General features: G+C 42.2%; 1 protein-coding gene across 7 annotated transcripts in view; it reads right to left on the reverse strand.

Annotated features, from left to right (window-relative positions):
• Window positions 1–19,396, reverse strand: part of SP110 (SP110 nuclear body protein) — a 39,495-nt gene that overhangs the window by 7,834 nt on the left and 12,265 nt on the right. For 3 of the 7 annotated variants that reach the window (XM_025463376.3, XM_025463377.3, XM_025463374.3), the window contains 8 exons: window positions 17,718–17,867; window positions 15,714–15,794; window positions 14,133–14,186; window positions 9,142–9,285; window positions 6,516–6,581; window positions 2,507–2,605; window positions 1,902–2,044; window positions 1,039–1,083 (listed from right to left, as the gene is read on the reverse strand). In XM_025463376.3, coding sequence (XP_025319161.3) covers window positions 1,039–1,083; window positions 1,902–2,044; window positions 2,507–2,605; window positions 6,516–6,581; window positions 9,142–9,285; window positions 14,133–14,186; window positions 15,714–15,794; window positions 17,718–17,867 — 782 coding nt within the window. Of the gene's footprint in view, window positions 1–6; window positions 371–1,027; window positions 1,084–1,901; window positions 2,045–2,506; window positions 2,606–6,515; window positions 6,582–9,141; window positions 9,286–14,132; window positions 14,187–15,713; window positions 15,795–17,717; window positions 17,868–19,396 lie in introns of those variants that run through there. The other 4 variants (XM_025463378.3, XM_035718039.2, XR_007406038.1 and 1 more) reach the window with 4 other exon arrangements.

The raw sequence follows: 19,396 nt of genomic DNA on the forward strand, positions 1-19,396 counted from the left end.
ACATCATTCAGTAGATGTATCAGTTTATTTTGTAATAATGATGGGCATTTGTAGTCTTCCCTAATTTTTGGCGATTACAAGGAGCATCCCTGAACACAATAAGGTATTTCAAATCAGCATGGAAAAGATGTCTTATACAATAAACAGCTTTGAGGGACCCCTTATCCTTTTAAACTTTGAATGAATTCAGCCAAGGGTCAGGCAAGCCTCCAGGGTAACATGGGAAAGGCCTCTGCCAAAGGTTCAGATCTAACGGGAAGTTCTTGAAGGAGATTTGTATCTGGAGGGCATATTCAAGCAAGTGAAGAAGGCTGAGGAGAGGCAGCTGATGCAGACAATGATGACTGCCATTTTCACCTGGAGGGATGCTCTGCAGAGACAAAGCTCAGTTCAAACACTATTCCATTTTGGTGCTACTGATAAAGAGCATGTTGAATTGAGGCATAGTTGTGTTCAACACATCACTTTTTGGTCTTTCACATACGGTTCTTGTCTAGCTCCATTTCATAATTACTTTTCTTTTTTTAAAAAAAGATTTTATTTGTTTATTCATGAGAGACACAGAGATAGAGAGAGAGACAGAGACACAGGCAGAGGGATAAGCAGGCTCCATGCAAGGAGCCCGACGTGGGACTCAATCTCGGGTCTCCAAGATCATACCCTGGGCTGAAGGCGGCGCTAAACCGCTGAGCCACTGGGCTGCCCTCATAATTACTTTTCAAACTAGAGCACTCTATTTCTGACACCTTTGGTTCATATTCATCCAAATGTCCAGGTCTTTTCCTAAAACACATGTACATCATCAGTTTTTGTCCTAGTCTTTATTTTAAAGAGTTATTTGTGTCCTCATCTCAAATTAACTACGAAATTAATGGTGGCATATACATGTACCAGTATGTCATTGTCATGAAGATGCAATGCCTAAAAGTAAAGGTGATCCAGGGCTGGGGAATTTGAGGACTTGAAGGTGAGTCTTTGGATGCAGAGAGTTTGCAACATGGCGACTGAAAATGTGGTAGAAATTCACCTGTTCTTTACCTGTCTCTTGACACTTATTCTTGGAGGACAGAGCAAAAGTCCTTTCTGAAAGACAGAAGGAGTCAGTGAATGATCTTATTCTAGAGGCTTTTCTTTTGTTCATATCAAAGTTCCCACTTCCTAGTGAATATTTGTACCTGGGCTTCCTATTTGGTCTCAAACACATGGTGTCTGAAAGAAACATTAGCTCAATCCTCCAATCAATTCTGGACTTCACATGATAAAATCATTTTTTTTTCCCCATTACTCAAACTCAAGACCCATTAGTCCTTCTTTCTCAGTAACTTTCTCACCTACTTTTTCCTCTCCATTTCTCCTTCTATAGGTAAAATCTTATGATTTCATCCCAGTGGTAATTTTTTTTAGTGTTTTTGAGAGGCTTTGTGTTGGGTTCTGGGATCACAAAGACCAGCTTGTTTGTTGTTGCTCACAGGATTGAGTGCGAGCCAGGGAAGTGCAGAGGAGGGAGGGCCCAAAGACAGGGGATCTGGAAATGCATCACCTGGGGGTCCACAGGGAGCTGGGTCTGGTGGAGGCCTTTATTGGGCAGAGCATACAGGAAGCTCTTGGAGGTCTGTGTCTCCATTTGGCTCCCTCCTAGTTCAACCCACTCAATACTCCGATTCTAAGCTTCTTAAATCTCTCCTGACCTCACATCCTTTGCTTGCATTTAAAGTTCTCTGCTGTGGGTACCAATCTGCATTCCTAACTTTATCACCCACAACTGCTTTCTGTGAAAAATCTAGCTCTTTCTCAATCATGTTGTGGAATCCTAATGGAAATTTCTTCACAGTTCTGTTATCAAACTCCCACTCAGCCTTCAAGGAATTAAACCCGTCACCCATCTGTTCCCTGTCAAATACCTTTATCAGTTCTCCTAAGGTCTTTCCTTTGCAATGCACAGTCTGCTTCCATTTCCTTGAATTTGCCTGTTTTCCTTCAATTTCAAATTCTTTGGGTGTGAACCAAACCCCCGCCTCATTCTGAATGCACTTCTCTGAGGATCCTGTAAGATAAAGACGGCCCATTCCCAGATCCAGTTTCATCCCCTGTGAATTCAGCCTAAACCTCTCAAAACCGATAACTGGTTGTTCCACCTGCCTGGGTCCAGAGAGATTCCCTGTGGGAAGGGAGCAGTAGCAAGGGAGTCTGGATTCCTCCTCTCTCAGAGTGAAGGAAGCCCTAAAAGTCTGTGGGAATGGTGCCAGAGTGAGAAAGAATGTGCATTTTATGTGACATCTACAGGTGGCAAGTAGTGCCACTGGGTCCATGGAAAACTTCCAGGTGGGAGTGGAGTGGCCGGGCTGCCAGGTATACCATGACATAGAAAGAAAATTCTCAACAAAGACTTCTTTCTCTGTAGCCTGACTTGCAGGATTTAATTCCTGGATGATCAAACACATGGGTATTTTCCTCTCTTCTAGTGGTTTCTAGGGGTTCCAAAAAGCAGAAGATTGAAAAAACTCACCTTGTTTCAATTTCTCCTTATATAAAATCCCTTTGGCTTCACCACAGGTCACAGGAAGTTTGGGAGAGAGAAAATCCACGGTTTCATCTTCAGATTTTTCTGAAAGTAGAAGGGAAAGTAGAAGAGTATAGTGTTGCTCAGTCTTCATTCTATCTCCTTCACGAATTTTCCTTACCCTGGATTCTGATAACAGTAATAACAACAATAATCATGTAAATGGCAATGAGGGACAACCTCTGGTTAACTGGCAGGAGGTCTTCCACTTTGAGTGGCAGATTAGCTAATATGTACAGAGGAGTTTCTGATAAAATCAACACCTTCGATATTACATCAAACAAAATGTTTAGTAAAACATATAGGGCTTCTTTGGTGAGTGGGTTTTATTTAATTCAGAAGCTAATTGACCATCACTTAACATTCTGGTCCTTTATTCCATAAGCACCCTGCTTATCCCTCTGATAAGCTGATATAAATTGCCTACTCAGAATATTTCATGGTGTTCATGTAGCTGGAGGAAAGGTCTTTGTCTATAATCTTATCACCTGCTTTAAACCAAGGCAGGGTGAGTGAGGTGCTTAGCACTGAGGGATTAGTGTCAGTCTTAATTTTTTGTTGTCCTTTTTCATTTTTTTTAAAAAAAGATTTTATTCATGTATTGATAAGAGACATAGAGAGAGAGGCAGAGACGTAGGCAGAGGGAGAAGCAGGCTCCCCGTGGGGATCTTGATACGAAACTGAATCCCAGGATGCCAGGACCATGACCTGAGCCAAAGGCAGATGCTCAACCACTGAGCCACCCAGGTGCCCCTGTCCTTTTTCATTTTATTGCTTTTCTGTTTCATCCTCTATGAGTAAGAAAGAAAAACTCCAAGGACTCTAGACTAATCTGCAAATTGCATATGGAGAGATTTGGTAATTGTGAAGCCCTGAGTAGGGATGTGGGGTATTGATTCAGGAGAAGCAGCTGTAAAAGAGTTTAAAATAAATACCAGCAATTCCTGCTTCTTTTTACCCCAGCCTCACTGTGGGTGAATTCATTCCAGATAGACTGCAGAAGCTGTCTCTGGGGGCAAGAAGAAAGATCTGCCCATGGCTTATTTGTGTTATATAGGACGCTACTTGTGGAATGAGGCTAGGGGAACAACTTGTCCAACTCTCTCTCTTGCCCTGAACACTTATTAAAAGAGCCAAAAGGAAATGTAAGAAAAAGCAAGAGCACCATTGGAAAAAGAACAGAGCAGCATCAGTGGTGAAAGAACTGTCCCATCAGTTACCTTGGGAAGATGTGAACTAGAGTCAGATGTGAAAGCATAGATCCCTGAGAAGTGACGGGATGGCTCCCCTGAACAGAACACTGGAAGATGCCCAGCTTTAGAGGGGCAGGAGCTATAGCAAGCTTGGGTAGAAATGAGGGGGTGGGAAGAACTTAGTTTCAAGAGCCCACCAGTTACTCTTGCATGGAATGGCTGGCTCCGTTACTAGTCTCCAGACTGTGCCCACTCAAATAAATATGGCCCAGGGGATGACAGCTCAGCCTCAGGAGCCAGACTGGCTGGGCTTATAATCTTGGCTATGCAATTTGGTAGCAAGTTTACATATGTGTATATTATTGTCAAAGTTGACTGGAAGATTTTCCAGGGGGGGTTCATAACCTGGGCAACAGGGCAGAGCCACAGGTAACTTAGGACCACTACTGTAAACCCCAAAGGAGGCTTAGAAGGCATTAGGGACCTACCTCGTATAGTTCTCTGTCTCGTGGAATAAATGGTAAATATAGGTCCCAAAACGCAGATGTCCCAGTCATGCTTGCAAGCAGATGCAGGAACAGTGGGTAGCGCTGGCAATTCTGGGCAGCAAGCCAGGGTACAGAGTTGTGGGCACAAGCAGGACTCCCTCCTTTACTCAGTGCGGGCAGTTTACCAAGACAGGCAGGACCTTGTGTCCTGAGTATTTCCAAAGCTGCCACCGTGTACCTAAGGAGTGACAGCTTCCTAATCTGTTCCCAATAATCCTTCATTTGTCTTAGTCTCACCTGCTCATCTTGCAAACCGGTTTTTAAGGATGGAACCCTGAAGGGAAGGCCGCCTGTCTAACATCTATTAGCTCACCGTTCAGAAGCGTGAGCAAATAATGAGGAACCTGCTATGAAAAGTAAGCAATTAACAGAGAGTTCATGGAGACCAAAAGCAGGGTGGACGAAATGAAAAAAAAAAAAAAAAAAAAAAAAAAGCCTAACAGAGACAAGGGAAAGCAGAATGGAAAAAAACCGAATTATGGATTGGGTAGACGAACACAGGGAAAAGTCACAAGGTGAAAACCACGCATGTACAGACATGGCCTGGGGAAAAGTCTGGAGCTCCATGGTAGTGTAGTCGTAGCAGCTTATACTGCATTGTAGGAGTAAATGGAGGCTCTGATATCGGGATTCACACTTCGCGAAGAATAGGTAATGTATTGGCCTGACAGTTATTTTGGTGAGGCACGGAGAAGCTGGACATAGAGCAATGGGCAAGGTTGACTGCTTACTGATCTCATTTGACTTTCACACAGTGAACAGGATGTACACAGACAGTTAATTATAGTTGTGACAAGTGCCACGAAGCAAGAAAACACTGGCCTCCATGAAGGCATGTTAGGGAAATCTACCCTTGCCTGCTGGGACAGAGAATGCTTAGTTCAAGGTGAGGCAAGAGGGTGTCAAGGGAAGGGAAGAAGCACAAGGGAGATTAGCTTTGGGGAGGGAGTGTGTGATGTGGACAGAGGGAGGAAGTCTTGAGCAGGAAAGGAGGGTGAAGCATCCAGTGTCACAGTGGCCTCCGCTCTGAGAAATCAGGCTGGTGGGAGCACTCAGGATGTGGGTAGGGGTTGGATTGTGTGTGTTTCTTGACCTAGGTGCCAGGTACATGTGTGTTTTCCTTTGTATTAATTCCTGGTACATGTGTTTTTCTTAGGCATGTAATGCACCAGTGCTACTCAACATGTCGTGTGTGATGATCTCATAGCAGCTGACCAAAATAGAATCAAGGCTCTCCAGGTCATGGGATCGAACCCCATGTCAGGCTCCATGATGGATGTGGACCATGATTGGGATTCTCTCTCTCCCTCTGCCTACACCACACCCCCTCCTCACCAGGGGTACATATGATCTCTGTCTGTCTGTCTCTCTCTCAAAAAAGAAAAAAAGATAAAAAAAGGAAAGAAATAAAAGAAGAAATCAAGGTATCTCCACCGAGGAGGACTTGCTGTGAAGACAGCATGTCTAATGTCACAGTTAATTTATAAGCTCCTTCTTTTTATAGACCTGCCACAAACAGGCTTGTAGATGGCACCAGCCTGTGGACCCCATCTCAAGTAGCACCTGCTCCGCTTCAATAATAAATTCATGGGGGAGAAAAGACCAATGTTACTGGAGCCTAAAGAGGGAAGGGAGAGTGAGAGGGGATAATGCTGAAGAAGTGTCACAAAAGCAGAAGAAAATTGAGCTCAAGCAGAAAAGGAGGAGGGAAAAGAGGAGGAGAAAGAGAGAAGGATTGGTGACCCCAAGAGGCCTCAGAGTGCAGGGGGCAGAAGCAAGCTCACAGGCTGAAGCATAGGACCAGGCTCACACCCCTATCAAAGCAATAGAAAGCTCAGCTCTTTGTAGGTAGGAACATCATCCGGGCTTTGCTTTCATAAGGGTTTTCACCAAGTTTTAGAATGAAGGAAGTATAAATCGATGTTAGAACTTGACTCATGGGTTTGATCATTCTCTTTTAATCATTTTGGGTCTTTGTATAGTTCTGTGTTGAAGAATCTGTACAGAAGTGGGTGATTGGGTAGGCAGTATAAGGTATGTGCCAGCATTCACCTGGAGTATCAGGTGTGGCTGGCACCCTGTTAGAGCAGAGAATGCAGGTGAAGGAGACCTAGCATGGGAGGGAACGAGGAGGAAGAGAGGGAGACAAAGAGTCAGCAGACAAACAGGGCATCAAGCGGACTGATGGCCAGGCCCTGCTTCGGGCTTACTTACTCTTCAGGGGAATATTTTTCTGATCCCTTGTTGAACTTGAAATGATATCTTCTTTCCTTCTCTTTTCTAAAAAAATAATAATAATATCATTTGTAGTTGGAAACATAGATTTACATGCTTTATATCAACTATTTTTTTCTAAAGATTATTTATTTATTTATTCATGAGAGGCACAGAGAGAGAGAGGTAGAGACACAGGCAGAGGGAGAAGCAGGCTCCATGCAGGGAGCCCGACGTGGGACTCGATCCCGGGACTCCAGGATCATGCCCTGGGCTGAAAGTGGCAATGAACCGCTGAGCCACCAGGCTGTCCTTTATGTCAATTATTTTAAAGTAATTTTTGAATTTCTACCACTTTGGAGAGACAAAGGAGATATGAATCTTGTGAAAGGAACATTATAGCATTGACCATGGAAAAAGAGCCAGCTCACGTTGATAAATAGGAAGGCTAAAAATACTACAGAAGCTGTATATTCATAAATTAATATATTCATATATTAATATAATAATGTATATACATGTATTTAATATAAACAGTAGAATAAAGGGTATAACTTTATAACATAGAAAGGGCTTTTTAAGGAAGAAATACATAGGACACAAAGCCATGGTTCTCAGTGCTGGGTGGTTTGGTCCCCTGGGGGATATTTGACAATATTGGGAAATCTTTTTGTTTCTCACAACTGGGAGGAAGATGCTACTAGCAGTTAATGGCTGGGATGTTGCTAATCTTCTCACGATGCACATGACAGCACTCATAACAAAGAATTATTCAGCTCCAAATGCCAGTAAGTGTCAAGGTTGAGAAACTCTGGCATAAACCATCTTGGAAAAGATAAAACTGATTTGTCTAAATAAAATATTTTAAAAAGTCTCCACTACCAAAAATTTCTCACGTTAAAAATTTAAATAAAATAAATAAATACAAATAAAATAAGAAAAATGTCAATACATTAACAAAGTGTTGATTTCTGTAATTGATTAAACAAAAATGAATTGTCCTATAAAAAATGGGCAAATATGAACAGGTGATTTCAAAAAGAAAAAAATTCTAATAACAGATTTATTTAAAAAACAGGTATCTTAGGGTAGCCCGGGTGGCTCAGCGGTTTAGTGCCGCCTTTGGCCCAGGGTGTGATCCTGGAGACCTCGGATCAAGTCCCATGTTGGACTCCCTGCATGGAGCCTGCTTCTCCCTCTGCCTGTGTCTCTGCCTTTCTCTCTCTCTCTCTGTGTCTCTCATGAATAAATAAATAAAAAAAACAAGTATCTTAGGAGAAATAGGCTAGATGATGTTATGGCAAATTGTAAACCTCCTAAATCTCTGTGGTTGATTATAGGTATTGGCAAATGACAACTCGAGAACTAAATCAGGTCAATACCTGCTTTTATACATAAAGTTTTACTGGAACACAGCCAGGAGCATTTGCTTATATGTTTGTCTCCAGCTGCTTTCATGCTACAATGGCAGTGTTGAGTAGTTGCAGTAGAGACTGTATGGGCAGCAAAGCTTAAACTATTATCTGGCCCCTTTTAGAAAGTTTGTCAAGTGCTGGTTTAGAACAACCCAGTTGTACATCTCCTTCACGCTGCTTGTTCATCACAAGTTAGATGCAGTTCCATGTCATTGTCATACATGGATTCTGGGGACAGAGAAAGCTCTGTCTAGAACCATTGCTGGTCCATGACAGAGAAAAAGATGATACACAGGCTCCGAAAGGTTTGGCTTTGAAGTGACCCTCACACCTCTGTCCACATTTCCTTGTCCAGTCAAGTGACATGGCCACACCAGAGTCCACAGGGCAAGGGTATATAACCTTCTGAGATATCAGTAGTGATACAACCTATCACAAGCAAAGTGCAAAGAAATTCAAAGGAAAACACGAGTAGAATATCATTCTTTGCCTTTTTTTTTTTAAGGTTTTATTTATTCATTCATGAGAGACACAGAGAGAAAGGCAGAGACATAGGCAGATGGAGAGGCAGGCTTCCTACAGGGAGCCTGATACGGGACTAGATTCCAGGACCCTGGGATCATGACCTGAGCCAAAGGCAGATGCTCAACCACTGAGCCACTCAGGTGCCACCATTCTTTGCTTTTAATCTTCAACACAGAAAAGTCTAGTTTTGGTGGAGGCTTAGGGAAAGGAGCATCCATGTAATGTTAATGGGCATCTAAACTAACAAAAATTTGATCATCAATATGTGTTAATTTTAGATATGTAGACTTATTGACTAAGTCACTTCTCTTCTAGAAATAAATCATTAAGAAATACTCCTAAGAGTGTGTCCACTTTGAGGATTGGTGTCACTCCTCATATGGGGTGAACTTGAATCAGACAGGAGCTCTCAGACACAGTGGAGCAGTGGTGACTCTACAAATAGAAATGTAAACAATAGACACTGGGAAGTAGTCATGTGAGTCCATGTGTCACAGCTGAGGTGACCTGCACATTGTGGGGACTGCACTGGCTTCTTCCCACAACCACTTCCAGCAGCTCCTTGCTGACTTGTCTGCACTGCTCCCTTCTACTGTTTCCTTTGCGTACCACCCAACCCTGTGCCTGCTCCATGAGAGACTCTCCCATACTGAGCATTCAGATGACAGATTCAGTCCCCAGCTTACCCTTTGGTTCCAAGGTTTGAACACATTGAATCTTTGCTTTTTGGGCCCTTGTCATGACCTTTGAGCTCCTCGTTGAATCATCCTTCCTTTCAGTTGCCTGATCCATCACTTGGGGATTCTCTTGGATTCTGTGCTCAGGTGATGCTGCCCATGGGATAGTAATCTGTTAATAGTTTTAAATTGTGGTTCCCAGTGAACCTCTTCCTCCCTCTTTTAGTGACTTCCCATCTCATACCCCAGTCTTCAACCTTTTAGGAAATCCCTGTACCCTTATACCTCACTTTTATCTGCTGTTTTCTTATAGTCCTTCCTCTTCTTTTTTGTGTTTATCTTTTTTTTCCTCCCCCAAATCACAATACTCCATCCTGTTTCTCTTTTCCCCCTTCAACTCCTCTTTTTGTTTATTAATTATACATGCATCAATTAGAATGTAAGCTCCATGAGGGCAGGGATATTTGTGTTTTGCTCACTGCTGAGTCTGTAGGACCTAGGACATGTGCCTGACACATATCTCACACTCTATTCACCTTTGTTTTTGTTTTTAATTAATTATTTATTTGTTTGTCAGAAAGAGAGAGACAGCACAACCAGGAGAACAGCAGGCAGAGGTGAGAAGCACAGAAAGCAGAGGTGAGAAGCAAGTTCCCCACTGAGCAAAGACCCTGATGCAAAACTTGATCCCAGGACCCTGGAGTCATGACCTGAGCCAAAGGCAGTTGCTTAACAGACTGAGCTATCCAGGCTCCCTCCATTCACCTTTATTGACTGTATACATAAGGAGAGCATATTTTTGAAAATATTAAAATGATGTAATTTTATCCTCATAAATCACAGTGGCCCAGGGTTCCCTAATTATTAAATCAATAAGTTTCTGGGAACGGACAGACACTGGCTAAAACTGAGTCGTCACTGCTTAGTTGAGACCTTTTGGGAGACCATGCACAAAATCTTGAAACACAGAACTTGTTGAGAGCCCAAAGGTTTTCTAAGTTCCAAAAATTACCTTTATGTACTACCAATACAAGTTTGGAGGTCTAAATGTGAAGTTTTCCTAGAAGTCATTGGTAAAGAAAACTCAGCATATAAAAAAAAAAAAAAAAAAAAAAAAAAACTCAGCATATGACAAAGACTAAGTTTTCTCTAGCCAAGGGAAGAGAGGAGGTGGGAAATTGCGAGAAAGAGAAAAGACAAAAACGAGGGCAAGCAAGTAGATCTGAGTCCCCTCCTGGGTCAAACTCTGAGACTGAGAGGCACTATAAATAAGCAGGAAAATTTGGAGCACATGTCCAAAGCAGTGATGCTCATGTCATGATACATGTTGGGAGCTGAGGGGAAATGCCCTCCCAGGGTGCTCATGGAATGGCCCAGAATCCAAGGGAATCCTTACCGACTAGCACATCTTGGGCCCTAGTTTGGGTACATAGTTTTGAGTAAGAGAATGAAGGGAGAGGGAAGGAGAAAGGTAGGAGGGAAAGAGTTCAGGGGAGGAGAACAGGATGATGAGGATGTCAGAAAGCTAAAGCGTAGGAACCAAAATGTGCAGTTTCACAAATTTTTGTTTCCTATACTGCAAATAATGCAATTTTCATGCATGGAGTAGACACATGATAAGTAGCCATAAGTCAATTCAGGTTTTTTTTTAAAGATTTTATTTATTTATTCATGAGAGACAGAGAGAGAGAGAGAGAGAGAGGCAGAGACACAGGCAGAGAGACACAGGCAGGGAGCCGGACATGGGACTCGATCCTGGGTCTCCAGGATCAGACCCTGGGCTGAAGGCAGCGCTAAACCGCTGAACCACACGGGCTGCCCAATTCAGATGGTTTTTGAATGCTTGGGACTCCAAATCTAATTCCAGTTTGATATTGGGAGTTTGAATCCTACCTGGCCATTAAGACTAGCTTTCTCTACTCATCCTGGCTCTGAGCCAGACTAGACACAGTCCTAATCTCAAAACTATGTGACATCTCCTGTTCAGTTCCACCCTATTCCTCCCAATGATAAGAGAAAAGAATTCTGCTGGAACCATCATGGTGTCTGGGTTCTCCTTCTTTTCTGAGGAAGGGTCCTTTAACAGGGTGACCTAGGGGGCAGAGATGGGACTGGCTGTGTTCCAGGGATACTCAGATGACCATGTGCCTGGAGAGGAGGCCATGCTGGTCATCCAGGTAAGGACCTTGATGAACAAGGAATAATAACTTCACTCTTTATGCTTACTTCTTGGGAGCTTTTGCCCCTGCCTTCTTTTTGAAGATGGCAGGTTATATTTTTCTATCTTCTTTTCTAAAACAGAAAAAAAATAATCTCATAGCTATAAATATTGATTTACAAGCTTGAGATGTCAATACTTTATAAATAATTTTTTAAAGATTTTATTTATTTGTTCATGAGAGATGCAGAGTGAGAGAGGCAGAGACATAGGCAGAGGGAGAAGCAGACTCCTTGAGGGGAGCCTGATGTGGGACTCAATCCCGGCACTCTGGGACCATGCCCTGAGCTGAAGACAGACACTCAATTGCTGAACCACCCAGACACCCCTTATAAATAAATTTATGTAAAAAAATTATTCCATTTTACTTGGAAATAAAAAACTATTGAACAAAGAAGTCATATATATACCAAATTATCAACAGTGGGGAATCTCTCCCTCTGCCCCTCCCCTCTGCTTGTGCTCTCTCTCATGCTCTCTCTCAAATATATAAATAAAATCTTCAAAAACAAAAGAGATTTACTTAGCTAAAAACTCAAGGGCAAAAATCATAAAGGTAAAAGATGAACAGATTTGGCTGGTTAAAAAATAAAAGATGTCCACACTTCAAAAACATCCTTATAATATTAAGACAAAAAATGGGGAAAATTGCAATATATGTAAAATATAAAGAGTTAATATCCTTACTAGATAAAGCAAAAGAGAAATAGGCACTAGGAAAATGGGAGAGAACATAATTGAAAATACTCAAAGAGGAAATACAAGTGACACATGTACTTAAAAATTGTCTTCAGACCAATAATCAAAAAAAAAAACAAAACAAAACAAAAAAAAACCACGTTGTTTGGCTTTAAGGATCCCTGTTCTTTAAAAGGTTTTATCCTACTTAGTGTTGATGAGGACATAGAAAATGAGCACTCATCTATTGTCAAAGGGAATGTAAACAATCCCATTTTTTGAAGAACAATTTGCTGACAAAGATGAAATCAAAGATATGCAGACTCTACCCAAGTAATCTCACACTTTGAAATTAATTCTGAGGAAATTACTGGATATACGTGCAAAGGTACAAACACACACATACATGATTTCTATTTTCTTTTCTTTTTTAATATTTTATTTATTTATCCATGAGAGACACACAGAGAGAGAGAGAGAGAGAGAGAGAGAGGAGGGCACAGACACAGGCAGAGGGAGAAGCAGGCTCCATGCAGGGAGCCTGATGTGGGACTCGATCCCGGGTCTCCAGGATCACACCCCGGGCTGCAGACAGCACTAAACCGCTGAGCCACCTGGGCTGCCCTGATTTCTATTTTCATATAAAAATTGGAGATAACCTAACTGCCCATCATATAGGCGATTATTTAAACTAAATTGCTAATTATACAATAATGTGCTATATAACTAAAAGAAAGAAAAACATAACATTGATATGCAGATATATGTATTAAATACCCAATGAAAAAACTCTTTATAGACCATATAGTAGATGCTTCTATGTATATAGAATAAGATAAAGCTATGCATATTTCTAAGGTATAGAAATAAAGTGGGAGAAGCAGATGAAATAAGAGTTTCACTTCCTGATTAACAGCTTCCTGTATAGATGCTGTGGATTTTACTGGGAACATTGTATCACATAAGACAAGATAGGCTGTGCTGTTGTACAAACAAAACCACATTTTGGTGGCTAAATGTTGACAATGTTATGTCTTAATCACACAGAGTCCCCTGCAGGACTTGGAAGCTCCCAGCAGCCTTTATGGTGGTGCTGAGACCCACACTGCCTTGGTCCTCTGGCACCTTCTTCTTCCACTATCAGATGAAGAGGGTATGGAGAGCTGCACAGTGGCACCTCTGTGCTGTTATTTTTAAAAGATTTTGTTTCTTTATTTGACAGAGAGAGAGAGAGAGAGAGAGAGCAGAGCACAAGCTGGGGGAACAGCAGAGAGCAACAGGTTCCCTGCAGAGCAGGGAGCCCAATGCAAGGCTTGATTCTCTGCCCTGGACACTGCATTTCTCCCAGGAGCTGGGAAATGTAGTGTCCAGGGCAGGGAAGAGAACTGGAAATAGTGCAGAGCACCACCAGTGCTCACCACTACAGTGTGCAAGGCCTGGACTGCTGATTGTTTGGCTTTCTCTGGTCTCACTCCTCTTTATTAATAAAAGTATTGATTTTGAGCTGGATACTTGTCCTTTGAGTATAAAAATTACATTTCCCAGCCTCCTGTGCAGTTAGGTGTAGTCAGGTCACTCCTAAGCAATGAGATATTAACAGAATATCTAACTGCAACCTGCAGATAGTGCCCTTCAATGGAGGAGAGATGCACCCTCCCCACTCCCCCACCCCGCCACCAGACCTTGCCTCTTTCCTTTGGTGGGACTGTAGACTCGCTGGCTGGACCTCAGTGAGAAGGGGCCACACTCTGAGGATGGTGGTGCAATGACTAATGACAGTTTGAGACTCTAGGTGCATGTGTCAGCAGCCCTGACTGCCCACCTCCACGTGGGAGAGAGAAATAAACTCTCTTATTTCAGCCATTGGTTTTTGAAGAGAAGGGTGGTTGTTGTCACATACAACAAGCTAATCCTACTGGCTGCTGCTTATTGCTTTTATAGTGTGGAAAATTTTCTGTGTTGAAAAAAATAAATCCCTGTTTTAAAAAGCACAAATCTTTTTATGGTGTAGGATGTCTTTTGTAGCCTGGAAGAGCATTAACAACCCAAAAAAAGTAACATCAAATCCACCCTAACAGAAACCAAATAGGTTCTTTACACTTACGCTTTTCCCCAGGAGATTTTCCCAAAGGTGATTTATTTCCATTCTTTGTTGGATCTAGAAAGTAATGAGAAAGAAAGTAATTTTAAACGGGCTTTAAATTTTGTGACTACCTCATTTCAGATAATATTGGGTTGGACAAAGCTTTGTCAGTATTATTTCAATCCTTTCCTTTATAATGGGGAATGATGGGGCTTGAAGAGAGTTCTAGGGGGCCATGGCACTCATCTCATCCTATGCCATCATCGTTTATCCACAATCTTGGAAAAACCCACTCATCCTTTACATGCCTCAGTCTCATCTATAAAATTGGAATTCATTATTCAACATTCTCTAAGGATTGTTGTAAAAATAAAATGAAAATATCCATGAGAAAATTTGCAATATTACTATATAAGTTAGTGCAATGTGGGAGAAACTGTTAAATTGATTATTTGTACCTTAAGAGGGTCAAATTCAACCCATTCTTTCTGACAATAAATACTTGCCATTTGAGAGTTGCATTCTGTGAATTTGTGAACATCGCCAACAAACAGAAAAATGTTCATATTTTCTTTCCCCCTGAGGATAGTGATAGCAAATGTGCACTGTGGCGTAGTGATTGTGAGGGTGGATTCACCTCACCACTTGTCAGCACATGCCCACAATGACATCAGTGGCAACTGCTCGGTTGTAGTATTATATTTGTGTTTCTGATGAGCTGTTCTCTTCCCAATTCTCTCAGAAAGGGTAAGTGAGGAACATGGAAATTTGGGTCTTTGGAAAAATTTTGTTCCATGGCTTGAACACTTTCAATAGAGTACCATGAAGTATTTAGAATATATTCAGCAGGATAAAGAAGATGTGGTTTATGTATACAATGGAATATTCCTCAGCCATTAGAAACGACAAATACCCACCATTTGCTTCAACGTGGATGGAACTGGAGGGTATTATGCTGAGTGAAGTAAGTCAGTCGAAGAAGGACAGACATTATATGGTCTCATTCATTTGGGGAATATAAATAATAGTGAAAGGGAATATAAGGGAAGGGAGAAGACATGGGTAGGAAATATCAGAAAGGGAGACAGAACATGAAGACTCCTAACCCTGGGAAACGAACTAGGGGTGGTGGAAGGGGAGGAGGGCGGGGGGTGGGGGTGACTGGGTGATGGGCACTGAGGGGAGCACTTGACGGGATGAGCACTGGGTGTTATTCTGTATGTTGGCAAATTAACACCAATAAAAATAAATTTATTATTTAAAAAAAATAGAATACATTCAGCAGTAGTGGTATTGTCTCAAGGTAGAAAAAATTAGTTTGGAGATTAGGGTGGGGAATCTTACTCTTTTTATGTATGAAGTATATAGATAGGCAGATATTTATTCCTCCTCAAGATAATTATCTATCTATTCAAACATAAATGGGTATATAATATATTTGTGGTATTAAAATATCATAGATTGTGTTCATGGTTAGGAAGAAATATCCAAGAGGGCTCCTTAGGGCAGTGATAATGGAAAAGGGGTTGGTTTAGAATCAAAAAGCTCTGAATTTGGGCTCCTGAAGACTGCACTTTGAGACTTGCAATCCCTCATCTTTACCATGCAGGATGCTTAGTGGTGTGCCGGGCGGCTCCTGGGGTCTCTTTTCTTCATTTGTTTCTGAATAGTCATCACTGATTTCTGAAAAAGAAGAAAGAAAGAAAGAAAGAAGAAAGAAAGAAAGAAAGAAAGAAAGAAAGAAAGAAAGAAAGAAAGAAAGAAAGAAAGAAAGAAAGAAAGAAAGAAAGAAAGAAAGAAAGAAAGAAAGAAAGAAAGAAAGAAAGACATTTCTTTCAGGTCTCAGAAAATGGCCCTGGAAAGTTCCTAGGAGTGTCCTGAGGTCCCAGGACAGACATTTTTGGTGAAGGCTGGAGGTTCCAGGTCTTGCTTGAGTCTCCATAACCCTTCCTGAGAATGACTCTACTACTGGGTCTGTCTGCCACTCTGGGGAGGAATAGAGCAAGGCTGGGCAGCAGAGTGTCCTCTGCCAATGGAGATATCCAGCGAAGGGCAGTCATCTGCGTCCTGGGACCAGAGGCTCAAAGTGGGGTCGTGAATCCCTAGGGCATCCCAGAAACCCTTTCAGGAGATCTCTGAGGTCAAAATCGGTCCTTACTAAGACGTTCTTTGCCTTTCATATGTTGACATGTGCTCACATGGAGCAAGAGCTTTGGCAGGTAAAGCTGCTGGTGCCATAGTATAAATTAAAGCAAGTGTCCCTAAACCTTATGCAGTCTTCCCTACAACAGACCATTAAAAAAAAAAGAAAAGGAAAAAAATAAATAAATAAAAAAAGAAAAGAAAAGAAAAGAAAAGGTCAGTTTCACTTAAGAATGTTCTTGATGGGGATGCCTGGGTGGCTCAGCGGTTGAGTGGCTGCTTTTGGCTTAGGTGGTGATCCCGGGGTCCCGGCTCAAGTCCCACATCGGGCTCTCTGCAGGGAGCCTGCTTCTCCCTCTGCCTGTGTCTCTGCCTCTCTCTCTTTGTCTCTCATGAATAAATAAATAAATCTCTACCAAAAAAAAAAAAAGAATGTTCTTGATGAACCAATTACAATGATTAACTTTATTACATTTCTACCCTTGAGTACATCTCTTTTTAATGATCTATGTGAAAAACTGGGAAGTCCGTATGAAGCACTTAGCTACATCTTGAAGCACGAATGTCTCAAGAAAAATACTTGTGTGATTGAGCTACAAGCTCACTGTATAAGTCAGTGAACCACTATTTTCCAAATGTCCAAGATATTATAAAATCCTGCATAAATAGAAAATCCTTTTAAAATGCAAGACAGCATAATGCATTGCATTGCAACTGATTATAAAAGTTCATTGATGTGGTTTCAGATGCCACCTCACAACTAACGTTTAAGAAACCAACCCTTCTTGACTTTGGGTATAATATCAAAGATAAGCATACACAGATATCTCAAAAAACGGCAAAAACACTCCACCCTTTCACACTACAGATCCTCACGAAGCAAAGCAATGTATCCCAACCGGTCAAACAGAGAAGCACCTCTACGAATCCAGCTGTCTTTGACTCCGCTAGACGTTAAGACATTTGTAAAAATGTAAAATAGTGTCAGTCCTCTCACCAATCTTTGTGTTTGGAAAATATATTTATTTTTCATAAAAGATGTTATTTATGTTAACAGGTAGTTGGTGTATCACTGTTACTTATAAATGAATTAACACAAATATTTTTCAATGATTGGTTTTAATTTCTGATGCAGTACATATTGGTAAATATAAACAACATAATCAAAAAGTCTTTAGGGTCCTCCATAATTTTTAAGAGTGTAAAGAAGTCTGCAGACCAAGAACTTTAAGAGCTGCTGCCTTAGGCCACCGCTGACTGAGGTCACCCGTACCCTGTGGCTGGAGCTGTTTCTGCACAAAATCTCAAGTGCAGCAGATCTTTGCTCTCTCTTGTCACACACACCTCACCATCTTTCTCTGCACTTCTCCCTCCTTCTACTATTACCTTTACACATCCACCTAGTGCTGTGCCTGCTGCGTGCGAGACCCTCCCACACTGAGCATAAAGGGCGGACTCTCTTACCTTCTGGTCCAGAGGTTTGGGCACATTCAATGCTTGCCTTTTGGACCCTTGTAGTCAAGTTTGACTTCTTGGTTGAATCGCCCTTCCTTTGAGTTGTCTGATCCACCACTTGGAGCTTCTCTTGGATTCTGGGCCCAGGTGAGGCTTTCCCTGGGCCAAATAGTGATTTGTGAATGGTTTCCATGGGGGGCACCCAGTAAAGCTCCTCCTCTCCCTCCCATGCCTCCAGCCCTCACTTGAGATCTCTGTGCCCCTGTGCCTTGTTTTTCTCTTGCTATGTGTCTGCAATTGTATACTTTTTCTCGTGTGCACCTTTCTTTCTCTCTTGGACTCACCACCTGCTCTCACGCCTGTTCAACCTGTTGCAATTAACCAGACCTCCAGAGCAGTGGGATTTCTTTCCTGGGCCCTGTGGTATTGGTCCTGGAGGTGGCCACATCGAGTAAGAATGGCCAAGGGGGGCAACCCGGGTGGCTCAGCGGTTTAGCACCATCTTCAACCCAGGGCGTGATCCTGGAGACCCAGAATCGAGTCCCATGTTGGGCTCCCTGCATGAGCCTGCTTCTCCCTCTGCCTGCTTCTGTCTCTGCCTCTCTCTCTGTATCTCATGAATAAATAAACAAAATCTTAAAAAAAAAAAAAAGCCAAGTGGTCTGTTTTGGCACTGGAAGAAGGTTTCCAAGTACCTTTCCAGCTTTCTGAGGGCCTATGGGTGGATAAGGAGGGACCCAAGTGTCCCTGGGTGCCTCTAGTAGGGAGAGTGCAAGATATCGGATATAGAAGGATTGAGGGGCCCCGAGATGGAGTGAGAGGCTGGAACAGAGAGGACTTGCGTTGCCTGAGCTGGGGGGTTGTCAGGGTTAGGGTTCTCTTTCCCACAGACCTGGATGCCTTCAGTTTGCCAAGGCCTTATATTTTTGGATCTGATTTTTTTTTAATTGAGTGCCAGATTGGCAGACTGTGAGGAAACTAAACTCCCTTGATTTCTCTGTGCTTCTGTAAAAAGCCCTAGCCTCTTGAGACGTGGAAATGTATACAGAATAAAAATAGGGAATGCTTGCTTTCATTTCCCTAGAAACATTCCGCTTTTCACATACCATGAGAATGAGATCTGTAGCTAGTAAATTGCCATCTGATCCAAAAGAATAATAAAACTTCTCATCTCCTGAGATTGCTAAATGCCTACAGGAGGGCTTGCTTCCTAGGTTAAGTCCCAAAGTACCAGGACTGGAGCCCTCCCTCCACGGGGTATTTATACATCAAAGGGGACGAAGCCCAGAACTTGGAAACATCTTTAGTAAAAGCTGGAGACACCTGGACTTTCTCTGCCTCTTAGAAAGAGGCATTTAAATTTCAAAAAATTAGGGTTAGGACCCAGAATTGTTTCAATCTTATCTCAAAGCAGCAATTTTTTTTTTCTCCTTTCAGGAGGGAAAGAGGATGGCTGCCCCTGTTCCATCTGTGAACAGAAAAATCCATCATTCCCTGTCCCTTGTCTATGGGATATCATTTGCCTCCTGGAGCGATTTCATCAGCTCTCTCCTCATGCCCATGGGTCTGCATGTGGTGGGTCGATGCTGTGGTGTTACTCTGGCTGTTGAGCTGGTGATGAGTATCAATAAGGAATTCTCTCCCCTGACCCATATGCAGTGGTCCTATATGTAAAGAATGTGCCTATG

Source organism: Canis lupus, chromosome 25 (assembly GCF_003254725.2).
Source record: "Canis lupus dingo isolate Sandy chromosome 25, ASM325472v2, whole genome shotgun sequence".
Lineage (NCBI taxonomy): Eukaryota > Metazoa > Chordata > Mammalia > Carnivora > Canidae > Canis > Canis lupus.